General features: G+C 44.8%; 1 protein-coding gene across 6 annotated transcripts in view; it reads left to right on the top strand.

The window, feature by feature from the left end:
• The window catches only part of TTLL9 (tubulin tyrosine ligase like 9), a 68841-nt gene that overhangs the window by 10917 nt on the left and 37180 nt on the right, over positions 1-20744 (top strand). For 3 of the 6 annotated variants that reach the window (XM_082432188.1, XM_082432186.1, XM_082432185.1), the window contains exons 3-5: positions 9937-10029; positions 14716-14827; positions 15782-15967. In XM_082432188.1, the coding sequence (XP_082288314.1) occupies positions 9937-10029; positions 14716-14827; positions 15782-15967 (391 nt within the window). Of the gene's footprint in view, positions 1-7907; positions 10030-14715; positions 14828-15781; positions 15968-20744 lie in introns of all 6 variants that reach the window. The other 3 variants (XM_082432190.1, XM_082432189.1, XM_082432187.1) reach the window with 2 other exon arrangements.

Here is a 20744-nt window from a genome sequence, read left to right as displayed (position 1 = left end):
ACTCTTGCATGCACAGTGTTCCACTGTGTTCCAGATCCTGGCCCTAAACTTACACACCCACTCCCACCTCAACAAAACAAAGAGCACTTCAGTTAACAGGACCCATCCATCTGTTTTGTCAGGGCAGATATTGATTAGAAATGCATTTAGCTACAAGTAACAGGAAACCCAACTAATAGTACCTTTAAAAAATTGTATTTCTTTTCCTCATGTAACAAAGAGTCTGGAGGGCTGGTGCAGTGGTTCAACAATGTCAGAGCTAGTGTCTCTGTGATTGTCTTCACATTTTCCTGATGGGCACCAAGTGGCTGCTACAGCTTCAGCCTTCATGTCATGATCAAGATGGGAAGAAGGGGGGAGGGCAGACTCAAGCCATCTCTCTCTTTCTCAAATCAAAAGAATAAACACTTCCCAGGAACCTACCCTCCTTAGCAGTTTTATGCTTTTATATTATTGACCCAAATTGTGTCACATGGACACCCCTAGCTGCCCGAGTGGCTACGAATAAAAGTTACATAAGTGGCATTATACTGTTATATTCTGCACCCTGCTTTTGTCTCACAAAATTATACTTACGGTATTTATCCATGTTGGTGCATGTAGCTCTGGGTACATTTTAACTACTATATAAGTTCCATTATATACCACAAGTTATTTATCTATCTGCCTTCTGAAAGGCACTTAGGTTGTGTCTTATATTGGTTTCCTCCAGAAGCAGACCCTGAGATAAGGATGTGAGAGCAGATCGTTTATCTGGAAGGTGATTCCAGTAAAGCATCGGCAGGGAAGTGGGGAAGTGAGACAGCTAAGGGAAAGAAACCAATAAAAAGTGCATTATTGACAGGTTATTGCTGTGGGCAAGTGGGGCTCCATTCCACCGGGGATTCCTATGAGATAGTGTAGAACACACCGTAGACTTACCCCAACTAAGTGATGAAAGAGCTGGAGGATTTATCCATAAACTTCAGTCATCATTGGTTTTATGCTGTTGGGGGGAGGGCAGTTAACTCCCTGGTACTTCAGATCTACTCCAAGCACTGGCTGAGCAGACCAAGGGCTAGAAGAAGACTTCAGGTAAAGAACTGCAGGTGCTGGCAGAGGAAAGCCCTGTGATTTGCATGCATAGGAATGGCAAATGCCCAAGGGATAAGGATGGACCACCAACAGTGTGTGCTGCAGATTACTTCCATAAAAATATTAACAGTTACAGATGAACATCCTTGTATGTATATTGCCGAGTACATATGTAGGGTATCTACCTAGGGTGTAGATCTAGGATAGAATTGCTGGGTGTAGAGTATATGCACATTCAACTTACTAAATACTGCCATGTGGTTCTTCAAAGTGCCTTCTACTGGCAGATGAGGAGTTTCCATTTTAGCACATTGTTGCTAAAACTTGGACTTTTAGATTTTTGCCAGTCTAATGTGTATGAAATAGTAATTGATGGTTTTAATATGCCAAATTTCTCTCCAAAAGTTTATCCAATTTACACTCCCATCAGCATCATTATCATTTCTCCACATTCTCTCAAACACTTGGTATTTGCCTGATTTTAAATATTTTCTCTGATCTGATGGATTTGAACTTGTATTTCTTTATTGTTTTGGATTAGCTTGAAATATTTCACTACTTTAGAGCAGTAGTTTTCAAAATTTGACCTCAGGATCCCTTTACAACTTAAAAATCATTGTGGACTCTAATAACTTTTGTTTATGTGGCTTATACTTATCAATATTTACCACATTAGAAATTTTAAATGATAAATTAAAAAAATACTTATTTATTAATTCATTTAAAAAGCAATCACATACTCATTACATGGAAGCATAAATAACATATTTTTATGAACTATAACTATTTTCTCCCTCCCCCAAATTTACTGAGATGAGTGGTGGTGGTTTTACGTTTTTTGTGACGCTCTTCAATGTCTGGCTGAATAGAAGACATTCAGCTTCTCAAATTTTCTGTATTCAATCTGTTGTGATACGTTGTTTTGCCTGAAGAGTAGGAAGAAAATCTAGCCTCACAAAGATATGTTGTTGAAAGGGGAGGACTTTGTGTACCCCTGAGAGTTGGGGACCTTGAGGAATACTTGGACCACACATCAAGAACCACTGCTCTGGGACTTCCCTGGTGGTGCAGTGGTTAAAAATCTGCCTGCCAATGCAGGGGACACGGTTTCCATCCCTGGTCCGGGAAGATCCCACATGCTGTGGAGCAACTAAGCCCGAGTGCCACAACTACTGAGCCTGCGCTCTAGACCCTGTGAGCCACAACTACTGAGCCCATGTGCCACAACTACTGAAGCCCATGCCTAGAGCCGGTGCTCCACAGCAAGAGAAGCCCGCGCATGCCAACGAAGAGTAGCCCCGGCTTGCCACAACTAGAGAAAGCAACGAAGACCCAACGCAGCCAAAAAATAAATAAATAAACTCATTAAAAAAAAAAAAGAACCACTGCTCTAGGGAATTACAATATGCATGCTTAACTTATCGCTATCTACCTTGACTCAATATTATACCACTTCGTGTACAATGTAAGAACCCTAGAACAGCATGCTCTGTTTACTCCCCTCCCATCTTTTGTGCTGCTATTTTTGTCATATATTTTACTTGTAAATATGTATAAACCCTACAATACGTTCTTTTTTTTTTACAATGTAGTTTTTAAAAAATTATTTATTTATTTATTTATTTATGGCTGTGTTGGGTCTTCGTTTCTGTGCGAGGGCTTTCTCTAGTTGCGGCGAGTGGGGGCCACTCTTCATCGCGGTGCGCAGCCCTCTCACTATCGCGGCCCCTCTTGTTGCGGAGCACAGGCTCCAGACGCGCAGGCTCAGTAACTGTGGCTCACGGGCCTAGTTGCTCCGCGGCATGTGGGATCTTCCCAGACCAGGGCTCGAACCCGTGTCCCCTGCATTGGCAGGCAGATTCTCAACCACTGCGCCACCAGGGAAGCCCAGTTTTGTTTTGTTTTGTTTTGTTTTGTTTTACTTTTTGGCCACACCAGGTGGCACATGGGATCTTAGTTCCCTGACCAGTGATCAAACCCTCACCCCCTGCAGTGGAAGCGTGGAGTCTTAACCACTGGACCGCCAGGGAAGTCCCAGCCCTACAATGCATTCTCATTATATTCACTTTACATAGTTAACTTTTTTTTTTTTTTCAATTAAGATATGGAAGAAAGTATTTCAAATTTACTCCACTCTTTATCCCTTCTTATAGGTCTGAATCTCCATCTGGTATAGGTTTCCTTCTACTTGAAGAACTTTCTTTTAAAATTCTTAGAAGATGATGTTCCTTTGTCTTTAGGCTTGCATTGTCTCTGATGAGAAGTCAGCTGTCCTTTACACTGTCTCCCCACCACTGCCCCGGCAGTTACACACACACATCTGTATGTGTCTCTTTCCCTTGTCTGTTTTTAACACTTCTCTGGTTTTCAGCAATTTGACTATAGTTTGTTTGCCTTTGTGTGTGTGTGTGTGTGTGTGTGTGTGTGTGTGTGTTGTATTTATTCTGCTTGGAGTTAATTGAGCTTCTTGGATCTGTGACTTGATAATTTAGTCAAATTTGGAAATTTTTCAGCCATTATTTTTTCAAAAAATATTTTCTGTCCTATTTGCTCCCATCTCCTTCTGGGGTTCCAATTACATGTATGTTAGGTTGCTTGATATTATCCCATAAGGCACTGAGATTCTGTTCTTCTAAATTTTTTCTTTCTCTAATTCAGCTTGAATAATTTCTATTGACCTGTCTTCAATTTTATTATCTTAAAATTTTTTTCCAGCTTTATTGAGATATAATTGGCATAAAACATTGTGTGATTTAAGGTGGACAATGTGACGAACTGATACACATATATATATTGTAAAATGTTTACCACAATAAGGTTAGTTAACACATCCTTCACCTCACATAACTACCATTTTGTTGTTGTTGTTATGGTGAGAACACTTAAGATCTACTCTGAACAACTTTCAAGTCTATCATACAGTATAGTCACCCTGCTGTACATTAGATCCTCAAAACTCATTCCTCTTATAACTGGAAATTTGTACCCTTTGACTAACATTACTATCCTTTTTTCTACAATGTCCAATCCCCTGTTGAGCTCATCGTATGAATTTTTAATTTCAGATACTATAATTTTCAGTTCTATATTTTTCCATTTTGGTTCTTTTTTAGACTTGCAATATCTTTTCTGCAATAACTCATTATACTGATTAAATGTAATTAAATATATTTAATATATATTTAATATAATTAAATATATTTACTCATTATATCCACCTTTTCATGTAAATTCTTTAACACATTTATAATATCTGTTTAAAGTCTTTAATAATTCCAATAATTGGGTCATTTATGAGTTTATCTCAGTCGGTTGTTTTTCCTCTTGATCATGCATTACATTTTTCTGCTTTATTATTGCATGTCTTATATTTTTTATATTCCATTCTGGTCATTGTGTATAAAAAACAGTGAAGACCAAAAAATTACACACACCCACACCCACACCCACATATGTGTGTGTGGGCGTGTGTGTGTGTATACAGGCATACATCATTTTATTGTGTTTTGCTTTATTGCAGTTTACAGATATTATGTTTTTTACAAATTGAAGGTTTGTGGCAACCCTGCATCAGCCAAGTCTATTGGTGCCATTTTTCCAACAGAATTTGCTCCCTTCGTGTCTGTGTCATGCTTTGGTAATTCTCACAATATTTCAAACTGTTTCATGATTATTATATTTGTTATGATGATCTGTGATCAGCAATCTTTGATGTTACTACTACAACTCACCGAAGGCTCAGACGATGGTTAACTTTTTTTAACAATGAAGTATTTTTTAATTAAGATATGTACATTTTTAAAAAGACACAATGCTATTGCACACTTAATAGACTACAGTATAGTGTAAATATAACTTTTATATGCACTGGGAACATGGGTTGGACCAAAGCTTTAATTACACTGAGGTCACCCCAAGCCTAGCCTCCTGTACTGCCATTTTGAGCTTGTTAGTATTTGACCTGGGAGGAGATTGGACTGCAGTTCAGTTTTTTTGTTTGTTTGTTTGATTTTTGTTGTTTTTGTTGTTCATTTTTGAATTCAACTCTGGCAGGGCTGCCGGAATGCAAACACCATGTAAACATGGAGTTTGGGTTTTCTGTCAGCTGTACTGTTTTCTCTACTGTTACTTTCTTAAGCAAATTTGCCAGAATCTGGTTTGGTTTGGTTTGGTTTTGGAATGGGCCCTTCCAGACTTTGATTTGTTTTGCCATCCTACATATTGTATAAGCTCAGCTGATTTCTCCTGGTGCCACAAACTCTCTCTTCCACGGCCGGCTTGTTCCTCCACTTGCCCACCGCAGGCCAGGCAACCAGCCCAGATCTGGAAACGGCTGCATCTCTCTGCTCCCCCCCATGAAGGCCTTGTTTCTCTCTGGAATCAGTTCATCAAGTTTTCTTTTGTCTATTGCTCTCCACTAGCCCCATGGACAAGTATATTTATTTTGTACATTTTTTCCTCATTGTTACTATAGGATTGAAAGTCTTTTACATTCTTTTACATCATAACCAAAAGCGGAAGTCCTCTCCTTGGTATTTTAATTTGCATTTCTTAATTATTGGTAAGGTTGAGTATCTTTTAACATGACTGTTGGTCATTTAAATTTCCTGTACTATTAATTGCCTGTTCATAGCTTCTAGACATTTTTCTATTGAGTGTGCCTTTTTCTTAATGATTTGTAGTAGTTCTTTATGTACTTGGTCCAAATCGCTTATGGATTATAAGCACCGCAAATATTTTTTCTTAATCTATAGGTAGTCCTTTAACTTTATTTGTGGTATATTTTGTTATAGAGTTCTGTTATAAATACAGAAAGTTGAGTATATCATAATTTTACAGCTCAATGAATTTTCATAAACTTAATATACCCACATCAGGAAACAGAACATCACCAGCGTGCCCTCTTCTAATCATTCCTCGATAAAGGTAGCCATTATCCAGACATCTAAAGATGTGTTGGGAATTCCCTGGCAGTCCAGTTAGGACTCCGCACTTTCACTGCCAAGGGCCTGGTTCAATCCCTGGTCAGGGAAATAAGATCCTGCAAGTTGTGCAGCCAAAAAAAAAAAAACTGTTAATTTTTAAAATTGAATATTTTAATTGTGGATTCATATGCAGTTGTAAGAAATAATACAGAGAGATCTTATGTGCCCTTTACCCAGTTCCCCCCAGTGGTAACAGAGTAAAACTATAGCACAGCATCCAACTAGGATATTGACATTGATACAGTCAAGATATGGAATATTTCCATCACCACAAGGATCCCTCATAGTGCCTTTTATAACCACACCCACTTCCCCTCCCTCCCCCTCTTCCTCCCCATCCCAACATACCCTATCTTTAATCCCCAGCAACTGTTGTTCTGTTCTCTTTTCAATAATTTTGTCCTTTCAAAGAGTTTTTATAATGGAATCACCCATTATATACTAACCTTTTGGGACTGGCCTTTTTCACTCAGCAACTTCGTTAGAACTATATTCAGGTTGTTGAGTGTATAAACAGTTCATTCCTTTTTATTGCTGACTAGTATTCCAGGGAATGGATATACCACCATGCGTTTAACCATTTACCTATTGAAGGACATCTGGGTTTTCTTCTAGTCTGGGGCTATTATGAATAAAGCTGTTATGAACATTCAAGTACAGGTTTGTGTGTTAGTTTTCATTTCACTGGGGTAAATGCCCAGGAGTACAATTGCTGGGTTATATGGTAGTTGCATGCTTAGTTTTTTAAGAAACTGCCAAATTATTTTCCAAGGTGGCTGTACCATTTTATATTCCCATCAGCAATGTATGAGTGATTCAGTTTCTCTGTGTCCTTTCCAGCAGTTGGTGTTGTCAGAGTTTTTTATTTTAGGCATTCTGATGCTTGTGTATTGCTATATCATTGTGGTTTTAATTTGTACTTCCCTAATGATAAACGATGTTGAACATCTTTCCATGTGCTCATTTGTCATCTGTATATCCTCTTTGGTGAAATATCTGTTCATGTCCTTTGCCCATTTTCTAATTGGATTTTCTTTTTAATGTTGAGTTTTGAGAATTCTTTATGTATTCTAGATAGTAGTCCTTTGTCAAATATGTGGTTGCAAATATTTTCTCCTAGGCTGTACCTTGCCTTTTCATTGACTTAACAGAGTCTTTTAAAGAGCAGAAATTGTTAATTTTGAAGGTGTCCAATTTATCAGTTTTCCCTTTTATGGACCATGCTCATAGTGTCAAATCTAAAAATTCTTTGCCTAGCTCTTAGATCCCAAAGATTTTCCTCTATGTTTTATAATTTTACATTTTACACTTAAGTTTGTGATCCATTTTGAGTTAAAGTATAAAGTACTTTATACTTTATATAAAGTATGAGGTTTAAGCCTAGGTTCATTTTTTGCATGTGCATATCCAATTCTCCAGCACCATTTATTGAAAAGGCTATTCTTCCTCCATTGAATTGCTTTTGTTCATTTGTCAAAATTCAGTTGGGCAGGGACTTCCCTGGTGGGCCAGCAGTTAAGACTCCACGCTCCCAATGCAGGGAGCCCAGGTTTGATCCCTGGTCCGGGAACTAGATCCCGCATGCTGCAACCAAGGGCCCGCACACAGCCAAATAAATAATTTTTAAAAATTCAGTTGGGCATATTTGTGCGGGTCCATCTCTTGGCTGTTTGTTCTGTTCTCTTGGTCTTTGTATCTCTTTCTCTGTGAATACCACACAGTCTTGATTATTGTAGCTACATAATGTTTTGAAATTGGTTAGACTGATTTATCCCACTTTATTCTTCTTTTCAAAATTGTTTTAGATGTTCTAGTTCTAATACCTTTGCCTTTCCACATACATTTTAGAATTATCTATATCTACAAAAAAATCTTACTGGGATTTTGATCCCAGGAATCACATTAAATCTGCACAACAACCTGGGAAGAACTGACATCTCTACTCTGCTGAGTTTTCCAATCCATGAACACGGTAGGGTTCTCAATTTATCTAGATTTTCTCTGAATTTTTGCATCAGCATTTTGTAGTTTTTAGTACATAAGTCCTGCACATGTTTTGTTAGATTTGCACCTAAATATTCCTCTTTTTAAAAGTAATAGTTGTAAATTATATTTTTAATTTCAGAGTTCATGTGTTCATTGATAGTATACAGAAATATAACTGATTTGTATGTTCATCTTATATCCTGTGATCTCACTGTATTCACCTATTAGTTCATGAATTGTTTTTTAGATTCCGTGAGAATTTTTACACAGTCATCTGTAAAAAGGGACAGTTTTCTTTCTTCCATTCTGATCTATGTGCCTTTTATTGCCTTATTGCCCTGGTTAGAACTTCTAGTGCTATGTTGAATAAGAGTTGTAAGAGTGGACATCCTTGCTTTCTTCCAGTGTTCTTCACATATTCTTCAACTGTGTTCTTAATTACTCATTGAAACATTTTTATGATGGCTGCTTTAAAATATTTGTCAGATAATTCTAACACATCTGCCATTTTGGAATTGGCATCTACTGATTTTTCTTAGTCACACTGAGATTTTCCTGATTCTTGGTATGACAAGTGATTTTCAGTTGAAACCTGAACATTTGGGGTATTATGCATTGAACTCTGGATCTTGTTTAAACCTCTTTTAGGTGACATTTTCTGACACCACTCTGGCCAGGGAAGGGGGCATAGTACCACCTCATTTTTACCATATAGGGTAGAAGTCCAGGCTCGCCACTTGGCCTCCATTGACACTTGAGGGTAGAAGGAGTTCCTTCTTATTGCTGGCTGGAATGGGAGTTCTGGTTCCACTAGGCCTCTGCTGATACCACCCTGGCCGGGAGGGTTAGGAGTTCCTTGCTACTGCTCCCTACCTGACCCACATGAACACCACAGGAAGTGCAGCCTCATTACCACTGGGTGGTATTGAAAGTCCTGACTCTCCACTAGGCCTCCGTTGACATCAGCCCAAGGGAGAGGGGTGCCTCCTTACTGCCAGGTGGGGGTGGAAGCCCAGGCACATGATCTCCACTGACACAGCAGGGGTGGGCACCTCACTACCACCTGCTAGGCATGAAAGTCCCGGCTACGTCTTTGACCTTCTCTGACACCAGCCTAGCCAGGGGTCTTGGGCGATATTGGGTGCCTTGTTACAACCTGGTGGGAAGTCTAGATTCCCCACTCAGCCTTTGCTAGCATCAGTGAGGTTGGGCCACAGATTTGTTTCTGCCGGGGTTGGCCAGAGTAGAGAAGTTATTGTCTTAAGACTTCCTTTCCTGGTTTTGTCAGCGGGAGAGAGCAGGCTTTTGTTGGAGGTTTTTTTTTCGTCTGTGCCCATTGGTGTTTCAGACTTGCTAGCTTCTTCGTCTCCACATCTGGGATCTATGAGGCAAAAAGATAACCCAGGGAATTCACCACATGCTGTTCCATGGGTCCTGAGGTCCTTAGCCGATCTGCCTTCTTCTGTCCACCTTTCAGGGTCTTCTTATACTTGTTTTATATCTAATGTCCTGGGGTTTTAGTCATCCTGGTAAGAGGAAGAGGGAAAAGTATATCCATTCCATCTTCTCAGATGAGTGACAGAATGGAGGATTTGCAAAAACATATCATTTAGTATAAGGATTAGCCATGGCATATGTAAAGCAACCAGACCATAAAAGGCACTGAAGAAAATGATTGCTATTATTTTTCAACGATTCAAAGATTTTATCATTCTCAATTTGATGATTTTGTTTCATGCTATGATGCTAAATTCTAAAATTCAGTAATTCTATGTTTTGGCATTTCCATGTATGGAACTTGACCTTTCTTCCTTTCCCTTTTTTCCTATCCCTGGACTGTCCTAGGGAAATAGTTGATTCTGAGCAAGTGTTCCATTTCCATGTCTTGCAGAGAGCAGAGAGCATCAATCCGGTTCAAGACCACTCTTATGAATACTCTCATGGATGTCCTTCACCACAGGCCAGGATGGGTGGAAGTAAAGGAGTAAGAAACCCTCACCCCCAGCCTTGTCTCTCCTTCCCTTTGTCTCACAGATCCTTGTCTCCCTTCGTTTTTGTCCCAGTTCCCTTGGGTGGCCACTGGGACTTGTCCCAATTTGGCTGTGACAGTGGCCAACATTTATTTAGCATTCACAATGTGTCAGGTGCATTACTGATGCCATCTCTGTCTTATTTAAGCCTTATAACCATCCAGAAAGATGTGATTATGTTCAGAAATATTAAGCCAATTGTTTAAGGTCACACAGCACGTAAGTGTCAGAGTGGGATTCAAACCCAGTTCAGTTTGACTATTCCACAGCCAGTGTTCTATAGCTCTCTATGCAACCATCACAGACCCGTGGGGTGAATCCTCCAGTGATGGCAGGTCCTGGCCACTTACTAGTTCTGTGACCTTGAACAAGTTTTTTGACCCCTAAGCCTATGTTTCTTCTTCTATGCTGGGCCCTGGGGATACTGAGATGAAAAAGCAAACAATCCCTGGCACGTAGTAGGTGTTAATATTAGTGAAGGTTAAGGTTTGGATGCATGTAACAGAGACACAAAATAAAAGAGGCTTTGACAGACTAGAAGTTTATTTACCCCTCCCATTGAAGTCCAGATGTAGGAGGTTCAGAGATAGTATGGAAATGTGGGACCCGTCTGCTTCCGTCTTTCCACTCTGCTATCCTTTGAGTGAGGCCCTCGTCCTCATGGTCTGAGGTGGAGTTCCTGCACATTCCAAGCAGCAGGAGGTAGGAAGGAGACAAGAAAAGTCATGTCATACCCTTGAAGGACACAGCCCAGAAGTCCCTCACATTTCACTGGCCAGAACTTAGCCATGTGGACACACCTAGCTGCAAGGGAATCTGAAAAATGTAGACTACATTTTCCAGGTAAATGTTGGAAATTCTATGACTGTAGAAAAAGGAGAGAATAGATATGAGGGGTGAGGGCAACCAGCTACCCTGCCAGGATCCTCAATAAATATTTGTTGCATAACAACAACTAAGCCTCATAGACACTCTTCCGCACTTTACACGCATGACCTCTTTGAATCATCCCAGCAAACCTTCCGGTAGGTGCTATTATCATCCCCATTTTCCTGATGAGAAAACTGGACAAAAAGAGGAAAAATATACCATGTTGGAAAATGAAAAATATATTCATCTTGTCAGGGCTTGAGCTAGGGTTTGCACCTAGTCTGGCTGTCTGCAGAGTCCCAGGCCCATCCTCCCTGTTCTAGCAGCCTCTCAGTAATTGAAGGAACAAATGAGTGAAAAGGTGAATCCATGCTTCCTGCTGCCTGGTGCTGGAGTCTAGCAGAGGAGACAGACCCTTATTAAATCATCCCACACAAAAAGTAGGAATTGGCTGACGGTGGCAAGCGTGGTATGGGTAATCCAAGATGGCAGAGTCCTTTCTCTGGCACTTTGGGGAGTATTACAGTGATGGTGATGATGGCAGCTACTGTGGATTTTCCTTCTTGGTTCTCTCATGTATCACACTAATATCAGAATGAGTTTTCCGGGCTTCCCTGGTGGCACAGTGGTTGAGAATCTGCCTGCCAATGCAGGGGACACGGGTTTGAGCCCTGGTCTGGGAAGATCCCACATGCCGCAGAGCAACTAGGCCCGTGAGCCACAACTACTGAGCCTGCGCGTCTGGAGCCTGTGCTCCGCAACAAGAGAGGCCACGATAGTGAGAGGCCCGTGCACCGTGATGAAGAGTGGCCCCCGCTTGCCACAACTAGAGAAAGCCCTTGCACAGAAACGAAGACCCAACACCGCCAAAAATAAATAAATAAATTAATTTAATTAATTAATTAATTTAAAAAAAAAAAAAAGAATGAGTTTTCCTTCCCTGGATCCAGAAGAACTGGATGTAGTGGAGGATGAGGCGGGGGAGGTGACCGGCAGGTGTATGGGAAAAGGCACTGTCCTGACCTGCCACGTGACCTGAGGCTGCCCCCAGTTTCTCCTCAGCCTTGCTCCATGGTCGAGTGGAAGAAGGTCTGAGGGTTTGTCTGGTGCTGATGGTGTGGGAGTCCATGAAGCAGGTTGTTTCCTGGCTGATCCCAAATTGCCTCGAGAGTCCTCAAGTCAGGAAAGCCTAGAGGCCAGGGCCTTTACACCAGACATAGCTCTGTGAATGTGAGGCCTTGTCCTTAGGACCTAAGCTGGGGTCTGGTATTTCCAGACAGAACGAGGTCCCAATTCAGACCATCAGCCTGTTAGGTCAGAGTTTGGAACAGATGTGGCCAGAGCTGTCCCCTCCCTTGCCTCCCACAAAGAAAGCTGCCCTTTGATGCCTGGAACTGTAGCAACCATCTTGTGACCTTGAGGTGATGAGCATGAAGACAACATGTTAAGGATGGCAGAATGAGAAGGTAGAAAGAACCTGAATTTCCTGTTGGCCTTGTTGAGCAGTTTAATGTCTTCCTGAGTGATTTAAGCGCAACTTGACTGGGCTTCCTTGGTGGTGTAGTGGTTAAGAATCCACCTGCCAATGCAGGGGACACAGGTTCAAGCCCTAGTCCAGGAAGATCCCACATGCCGCGGAGCAACTAAGCCCATGCGCCACAACTACTGAGCCTGAGCTCTAGAGCCCGCGAGCCACAACTACTGAGCCCGTGTGCCACAACTACTGAAGCCCGCGTGCCTAGAGCCTGTGCTCCACAACAAGAGAAGCCACCCCAATGAGAAGCCCGTGCACCGCAACGGAGAGTAGCCCCCACTCGCCGCAACTAGAGAAAGCTTGCACCCAGCAACGAAGACCCAACACAGCCAAAAATAAATAAATAAAATAAATAAATTTATTTAAAAAAAAAAAAGACCAACTTGACTGTGATAATCATGAAGATGGTGTACAAAATGAACAAACTTGTGGAATTAGAAAAGAATCCAAAATCCACATCATGGTCTACAAGGCCCTGTTTGTTGGGCCCTACTCCAGTTTCAGTGTCATCCCTTACGTTTCTCCCTCCACTCTGGCTTTTTTTTCATATCCTTGAATGAGCCCTTTCCAACCTCAGGGCCTCAGTTCCTGCCCTTCCCTCTCCCGGAACCCTCTCCCCACTGCCCTTGATCTGGCTGTCCCTCCTTACCATGCAGATCTAAGCTGAAAGGTCAGCTCCACAGGGGTGCCTCCACATAAACAGGTCCCTCAGCTGCCCTGCCTCATGGCCTCCAGCTGGGTTATTCCAACTGGGTTACAACATTTCACAATTCCTCATTAGAGAGTTGTGTATTTGTTTCCTTGTTTATTTTTTATCTTCCCCACAGGACTGTACGTACCACCTGGCCAGGTGTTTTTATTCCCCCTATATCCTTGCATCCAACATTGTCTCTAACACCAAGACAGCCTCAACACCTAGGTGCTGTATGAATGAATGAATAATTCATTATTCATTCATTCATCCATTATTCATTCAACTAAAACAAAAGGTGGGCTAAAAAAAAAAAAAAGCAAGTTGTGAAAGGAAATAGACAAGAGCAGCTCTAACCACGGAGCTTGGAATCTGGAGCCCCATGGCCTGAGTTCCAGTCCTGCTCTGCCACTTACTAGCTTATGAACTTAGGCGAGTTCCTTAACCTCTCTGTGCCTCACTTCACTCATCTTTAAAATGGGCATAATAAAAGAACCTAACACTTAACAGTTACTATGAGGATTAGTGAGTTAATATTTGTAAAGTACTTAGAACAGTGTCTGGCACATGGGAAGCGGAAGTAAGTATTAGCCATTAGAAAGTTTTAAGAACATGCCAAACAATGCCATGTGCCACATATGGATACACACATATATACACAGTAAAACTATAAAGACACTCATAGAAATGATTCCAAATTCAGGCTAATGGCTTCCTTTTGGACAGGAGAGTAGGAGATAGAATCAGTCAGGAATATACACGGGGCTTCAGTTATATCTGTAATTTTTTACTAAAAAATTGGAAGTAATCATGGTGGTGCATTTCATTTCCTGTCAAGTCTTTTTCAAGCACCTCCTCTGTGTACTCCAGCTCTGGTGTCTGGATTTGGTAGATCAGTCTGGTTTCCTGTCCCCCTCTCTGGCATGGTGGTGAAGAACAGGGTCAGAATTTGGAGTCAGGCAGGCTTGGGTGTGAATCCTGAGGCTGCCATGTCCTCGCTGAGCAAGGCTATCCCTGTCTTAGGGATCCAGGCATGATCGTAGTCACTTTTGGGGCTGCTCTGAGGGTTCAGTGAGAGGAGAGCTTTCTGAACTAGGAAGAGCTTATAAATGTTGCCTGTTTCCACTGCTTGGTAATGTGGGCTCAGGGGTGGCTACTTGGATGCTTCCAGAGCCCAGGCAGGTAACATGACCAGGTAAGGTTGGCCCGTTGTCATGGGCCATAGGGCATGGTGGTGACTGTGATCTGGAGAGGGTGTGCCCTGTCTAAGGTGGTGGGTGCCGGGGGGCATCTGGGCTCAACGTGGCCAGATCTGCTGATTGTTCGAAGGAAGCCAGTGGCCTGGATTTTTGCAGGGACGTTTCTGTAGTTTTCACTCTGGCCTCACAAAGTACATGGTGGGCAGTGGCAGCCCGAGGCCACCTCCTTGAGACTTACCTAATGGACACACCGCTGCTTACCCCTCAGCTGCACCTCCCTGGGCCCCAGATCCCCAGCAGTGCTGAGGTCCTCAGGTCCTGACTTTTGTCCCACCCCCACCCCCAGTGAAGGGGAATGGGATTTCTACTGGTGCGATGTCAGCTGGCTCCGGGAGAATTTCGACCACACCTACATGGATGAGCACGTGCGGATCAGTCACTTCCGAAACCACTACGAGGTGAGCTGGGTGGGCCCAGGGGACTGGGTGTGGCAATGAGCAGGAGCTGACTTGGGGGTACAAGGACCAGAATGGAAAAGCACAAGGGAATTTGGGGTACATGCCAGGTGAGAGATATGTGCCCTAGATTCATGATGAGCTAGATAGTGTAAGGGAATAGGGATCTCAGACCTGAGGAACAGGCCACCTTGGGGAGGGGACTGAGGTCATGGGCTGTCTGGCTTCAGGTGCAAAGGCTGAAAAAGCAGGATGCTTGAGGGATTATGTGATTTCAGGGTGAGGCAAGTTGAGCTGTTTGGAGTCTGGAGATGGGAGGGAGGACTGGGAGGGACCATACCACAAAGATGGGACTAGAGGGGCCAGTGGTGGGAGATTTAAGAAGGTTAGTGCAGCTTAGCAGTTAGAAAAAGAACTTTGGCATCAGACAGGCCCAGGTCAAACCCTGGCTGTGCTGCTTGATAGCTGGATAGCTCTGGGCAACTGACAACCTTTCTGAGCCTCAGTTTCCTCACCTGTAAAGTGGGGATAATTATAGAATAGCAGGCTCTCAGTCAAAGTTACTCTTATTGTTACTCTTTTTTTTTAATCTTTTTTTTTTTTTAAGATTTATTTTTATTTATTTATTTTGGCTGGGCCAGGTCTTAGTTGAGGCACATGGGATCTTCGTTGTGGCATGTGGGATCTTTCAGTTGCAGCATGCGGGCTTCTTAGTTGCGGCATGCAGCATCTAGTTCCCTGACCAGGGACTGAACCCAGGCACCCTGCATTGGGAGTGCAGAGTCCTACCCACTGGACCACCAGGGGAGTCCCTCTTATTGTTGCTCTTACCGTACAGAGAATGGGGGCTGTGGGGGGCAGTTGGTGGGGTGGTTGGAGCGGGGCAGTTGGTGGGATGGGTGGTGCAGGGCAGTGGGCATGAGCGCCAATGGCCTGCCTGTCCATCGTGCTGCTCAGCTGACCCGCAAGAACTACATGGTGAAGAACCTGAAGCGCTTCCGGAAACAGCTGGAGCGCGAGGCAGGAAAGCTGGAGGCAGCCAAGTGCGACTTCTTCCCCAAAACCTTTGAGATGCCCTGCGAGTACCATCTGTTTGTGGAGGAGTTTCGCAAAAACCCAGGAATCACCTGGATCATGAAGCCTGTGAGTGCCCAGTGCTGGGGACTGGGGAGAGGGGGTGTCCCAGGCACCAGAGCAGGGATCCTCCATTGACACAGGAGTCTGCCAATGGAGAAGGACAGGACTCTGCCTGGGAATTCAGCCTTAGATGCACCATCTGCCTTTCCCTAAAGCAGGGGTCCCCAACTCCCGGTCCGGGACCTGTTAGGAAGCAGGCACACAGCAGGAGGTGAGTGGCGGGCGAGGGAGTGAAGTTTCATCTGCCGCTCCCCATCGCTCCCCATCACTCCCTGTCACTCCCCATCACTCCCCATTGCTCCCCATCACTCCCCGTCACTCCCCGTCACTCCCCATCGCTCCCCATCACTCCCCATCACTACCCGTCACTCCCCATCACTCCCCATCGCTCCCCGTCACTCCCCATTGCCCCCCATCGCTCCCCGTCACTCCCCATTGCTCCCCATTGCTCCCCATAGCTCCCCATCGCTCACATTACTGCCTGAACCACCCCCACCCTCACCCCCGTCCATGGGAAAACTTATCTTCCACAAAACCGGTCCCTGGTGCCAAAAAGGTTGGGGACCACTGCCCTAAAGGACTGACTACATCTCCTCGTCTCTGCAGTGTGTGGACCCAGCACCGATGACTGCTGGTACACAGTAGATGCTCAATAAATGTTCACTAGATGCTCAATAAATGTTCACTAGATAAACAAGTGATCCTCAGGACAACAAGGCAGGGAATCCAGAGTCTCTCTTCCTGATATGAATGAAAACAATGGCCAGGCTGTGAGAAGTGCTTTACTTGCATTGCCCCACTTCTTGTAATGGTCCTTGGGAGGAGGTATTACCAGCCCCATTTTAAAGATGAGGAGCCTGAGACATTTATTGAAGCATCCCACAAATGCTTATTGAGCACTTGCCATGTGCCAGGCACAGAACTAGATGGTGGGGATACAGCTCTCAGCAAGTCAGACGTGGGGCTCTGCCCTCCTTGAGGGCAGACAATATGCAGAGGATACATGTGTGATCACAGCTGTGCTAAGTGTTAATAAGGAGAATGGTGCCAACAGAGGAAACAGCAGGGGTATTTCCCCCAGCCCTTCGGCAGGCTTCTCTGAAGAAGTGAGAGATTGGGCTCTAAGGCCAAACCCCTTGGTTCAAATATTAGCTGTACCACCTACTGTGTGACCTCAGGCAGATTACTTAACTTCTCTGTGTCCCGGTTTCCCCACCTGCAAAGTGAGAATAACTATAGCACCTATCACATAATGTTGGGTGACTAAATGAGTTAACACAGGTACAGCACATATTAGGTCCCCAATGAATGATAACTGTTGTTGTTATAAGAATTAGTATTGAAAAACAAACAAACAAAAGAAAACAACTTTTTTTTTTTTTTTAATAAATTTATTTATTTATTTGTTTTTGGCTGCGTTGGGTCTCCGTTGCTGCGTGGGCTTTCCCTAGTTGCGGGCAAGAGGGGGCTACTCTTCATTGCAGTGCACAGGCTTCTCACTGTGGTGGCCTCTCTTGTTACGGAGCACGGGCTCTGGGCACATGGGCTCAGTAGTTGTGGCTCGCGGGCTCTAGAGCGCAGGCTCAGTAGTTGTGGCACACGGGCTTAGCTGCTCCGCGGCATGTGGGATCCTCCCGGACCAGGGATCGAACCCGTGTCCCCTGCATTGGCAGGCGGATTCTTAACCACTGCGCCACCAAGGAAGTCCCGAAAACAACTTTTTAAAAAAGAATTAGTATTGAGCTTCAACCTGAAGGATGCAGAGGAGTCAGCCTGGAGAAGGGCAGAGGTAGGGAAGAGCATTCCAGGAAGAGGGAACTGCATGCCCAAAGGCCTTGCATCTGGAGGAAGCCCTAGATCAAGAAACTTGAGTGGCGGGCAAGGGAACCAGAGCACCTGCCGGCCCCTCAGCCCTTCCTCGTGCCAGGACTGGCTCTCACCACAATGCCACCATAGCCTTGAATGGCATCATCAAAGCCCCCCTAGTATTTTCTGGGATTGGAAATGTACTTGGCCCCAGGAAGGGAGTTGGGGGTAAGGTAGGAGGGGGCAGCCCTCCTTGTCGAGCTGGAGATGGGCTAGTGTTGGCTGATGCAGATTTAGCCAATAGCACAGGTGAGTGGAGGGGGAAACTGGCAAAAAACACCAAATGCTCCCAAAGGGGACAGAGCCAGGATTTACCCAGGCCTCCTGAAGTCTCGCTGGAAGGCTCGGCCCCCTTCCCAGGAAGGCGGGAAGGCCAGTGAGGAGGGCGCAGAAGGGTGTTAGGCAGATGAACACTGCAACCCACCGGGCGGATCCCAGTTCCCACCATTATCTCCTCAGACAAATGGTAATTTGTGCTAATTGGGAACAAGCAATTGCATATTAAGTTGATTCCTTTCCCAGCCCCCGCCTTTGTTAGCAGCAGAGACAGCTGTAATTAAGAGGAGGAATCTTGGCTCCGTGTGTGTGTGTGTGTGTGTGTGTGTGTGTGTGTGTGTGTGTGTGTGTGTGTGTCCTCTCTCCTGAATCGCTGCGGCGCCCTGTCTGGCTTGTGGGGCGTGGAGAGTGGGTGCTTCTAGTTAGAAGGCTGGTTCTGATTCTGATCTGCCACTTATGAGCTGTGTGATCCTGAGCGGGTTACTAAACCCCTCTCAGTCCATTTCCTCGTCTGTAAAACGGCCTTAATGGGTATACCTGCCTTACAGGGTTGTGAGAGAGTTCAGTGAAGTTACACGGGTTGTATACATGAATTATACAAGCTGTATAAAGAGCTTGGCACTTAGGTGCCCAATAATTAACCGTTTTTGTTGTTATCTCCGAGAGTCCAGACAATACTGCCTCTTCCCCCTGCCCCTGGGGAGCACTGGGTCAGTGCGTCCCAAATTTTAACGTGCTCACGAATCATCAGGGATCTGGTTAAAATGCAGAGCCCCTTTCAGCAGGTCTGGGCGGGGCCTGAGAGTCTGCACTGCTAACCACCTCCCGGTGATGCCACTGGGGCTGGTCCACAGCCAACACTTTGAGTAGTGAGAATATAGAGGAGCAGTTCTCAAACTTGAGAATTTTCTGGAAAGCTTATTAAAGCACGCACCCCCAGAGTGTTGGATTCAGTAGGCCTGGTGCGGGGCCTGAGAATATGCATTTCTAACAAATTCCCAGGTGCAGCAGTCAGGGCTCTCCATGGAAATGGAACCATTAGTGTGTGTATAAGGAATTGGCTGTGTGATATTGCGGGGGCTGGTAAGTCTGAAATCTGTGAGGGCAGAAAACTCAGGCAGGATTTCTCTGTTACAGTCTTGAGGCAGAATTGCTTTCTTTTTCCAGAAGCCTCAAGTTTTGCTCTTAAGCCCTCACCTGATTGGATGAAGCTCACCCACATCAGCCAGACTGATATCTTAAAGTCTACTGATTGTAGATGTTAATCACATCTATAAAATACCTTAACAGCAACATCTAGACGAGCATTTGACCAAACAGCTGGGCACCATTGCCCAGCCAGGTTGACACATGCAATTAACCATCATACCAGGTTATGAGAATGCTGCTGGTCTGGGTACCACACTCTGAGAACCACTGGGCTAGATCATTAGCTCTGGGAGCCTGTTGCTTGGACTCCTTTGGTGTGGGGAAACGTTAAAAAAGAAAAAATGTTCACATAGTTCACATAGCTGCAGTGGCCGGGCCAGCTGGGGCAGCCACCGGCCTGCCTTTTCCCTCAGATGTCTCCTCTGCCCTGTTCCCCAGGGCCTGCGAGCCTTCCTCTTCCTCTTCAGTGACGGCAGAGCGGTCCTGGAAAGAGGGGTTTGAGGTGAACTCAGACGGGAGCAGGCAGCATCACCCCCTTCACGCCACCCCCTCAGTCTAGTGTAAAGCCCATCTCGATCCAAACTTTCCTTTTCCATCTAAGTGTTCTCCCCTCCCACCAGCCCAGGCCCTCTGGATTGGCAGGGAAACAGACAGGACCCAGATCATAGGGACCACGCTTGCTCCTCTAGCCTCCCTTGTGTGGCTAGGAGGCAGGTGCCGGGCTCTCAGGACGCTGTCTGTCAGTCCCTCTGTGTGTCCACAGAACTGGTCTAACACTTCACTCAGGGCTGTGAGCATTCTGGGCAACCACTGCGCTGTTCTGGGCTTTGGGGGGGCCTCTGTCCAAACTGCAGGGCGGTAAGAGCCGAGTTTTAACATTCTCTTACACGGGTTTACCCCAACCAGAGCTTCTCACACTTTTTCACTGAAATCTCCTAAGAGTTGGGATGTTTTGGATGCAGATAACAGAAAACCCAATTCACAGTAGCTCAAACAGGAAGGCAGGGGTTCTGTACTGTTCTCTTTGGCATCTGGTGTAATGTGTGGACCCCATCACGGGATAGCGTTTTTAAAAGCATAACATAAAGCATGTTTGATTATAAAAGAAAGCAACTATATTGAAAAACAGTTACAAGCTGTGTTTGTCTGGGTCCTCTGAGAAACAGATGCCAAGACAAGATTTAACAGGCCAGAGTTTGGCCTGTGAGACAAGGCGGAGGGAGCCTGGGGCGGCTGAGGGAGCTGTCACCCCACCAAGGCCAACCCCAGTCGGGGAGAGAGGGAAGGAAGGGTGGGCAAAGTCTCCTAACTGCCCTGCGGCCTGATGGAAGTTCAACGAGGCCTACGGAGGCCTCAAGCCCAAGTCGCTGTCACGAGTCCCCTGTCTCCCAGGAGTGGGCCAGCATCCCCATCAGTGGCCTGGCAAGCAGGGCTGGATTTCTGCTGCAGCAGCTGGCGCTCTGTCAGCTACTCTCCTGCAGTCAGAGGCCTG

This window comes from Balaenoptera physalus, assembly GCF_965194825.1.
Source record: "Balaenoptera physalus genome assembly, chromosome: 16".
NCBI lineage: Eukaryota > Metazoa > Chordata > Mammalia > Artiodactyla > Balaenopteridae > Balaenoptera > Balaenoptera physalus.
The sequence above is the reverse complement of the archived record's forward strand: the minus strand, read 5'-3'. Positions and strand labels throughout refer to the sequence as shown.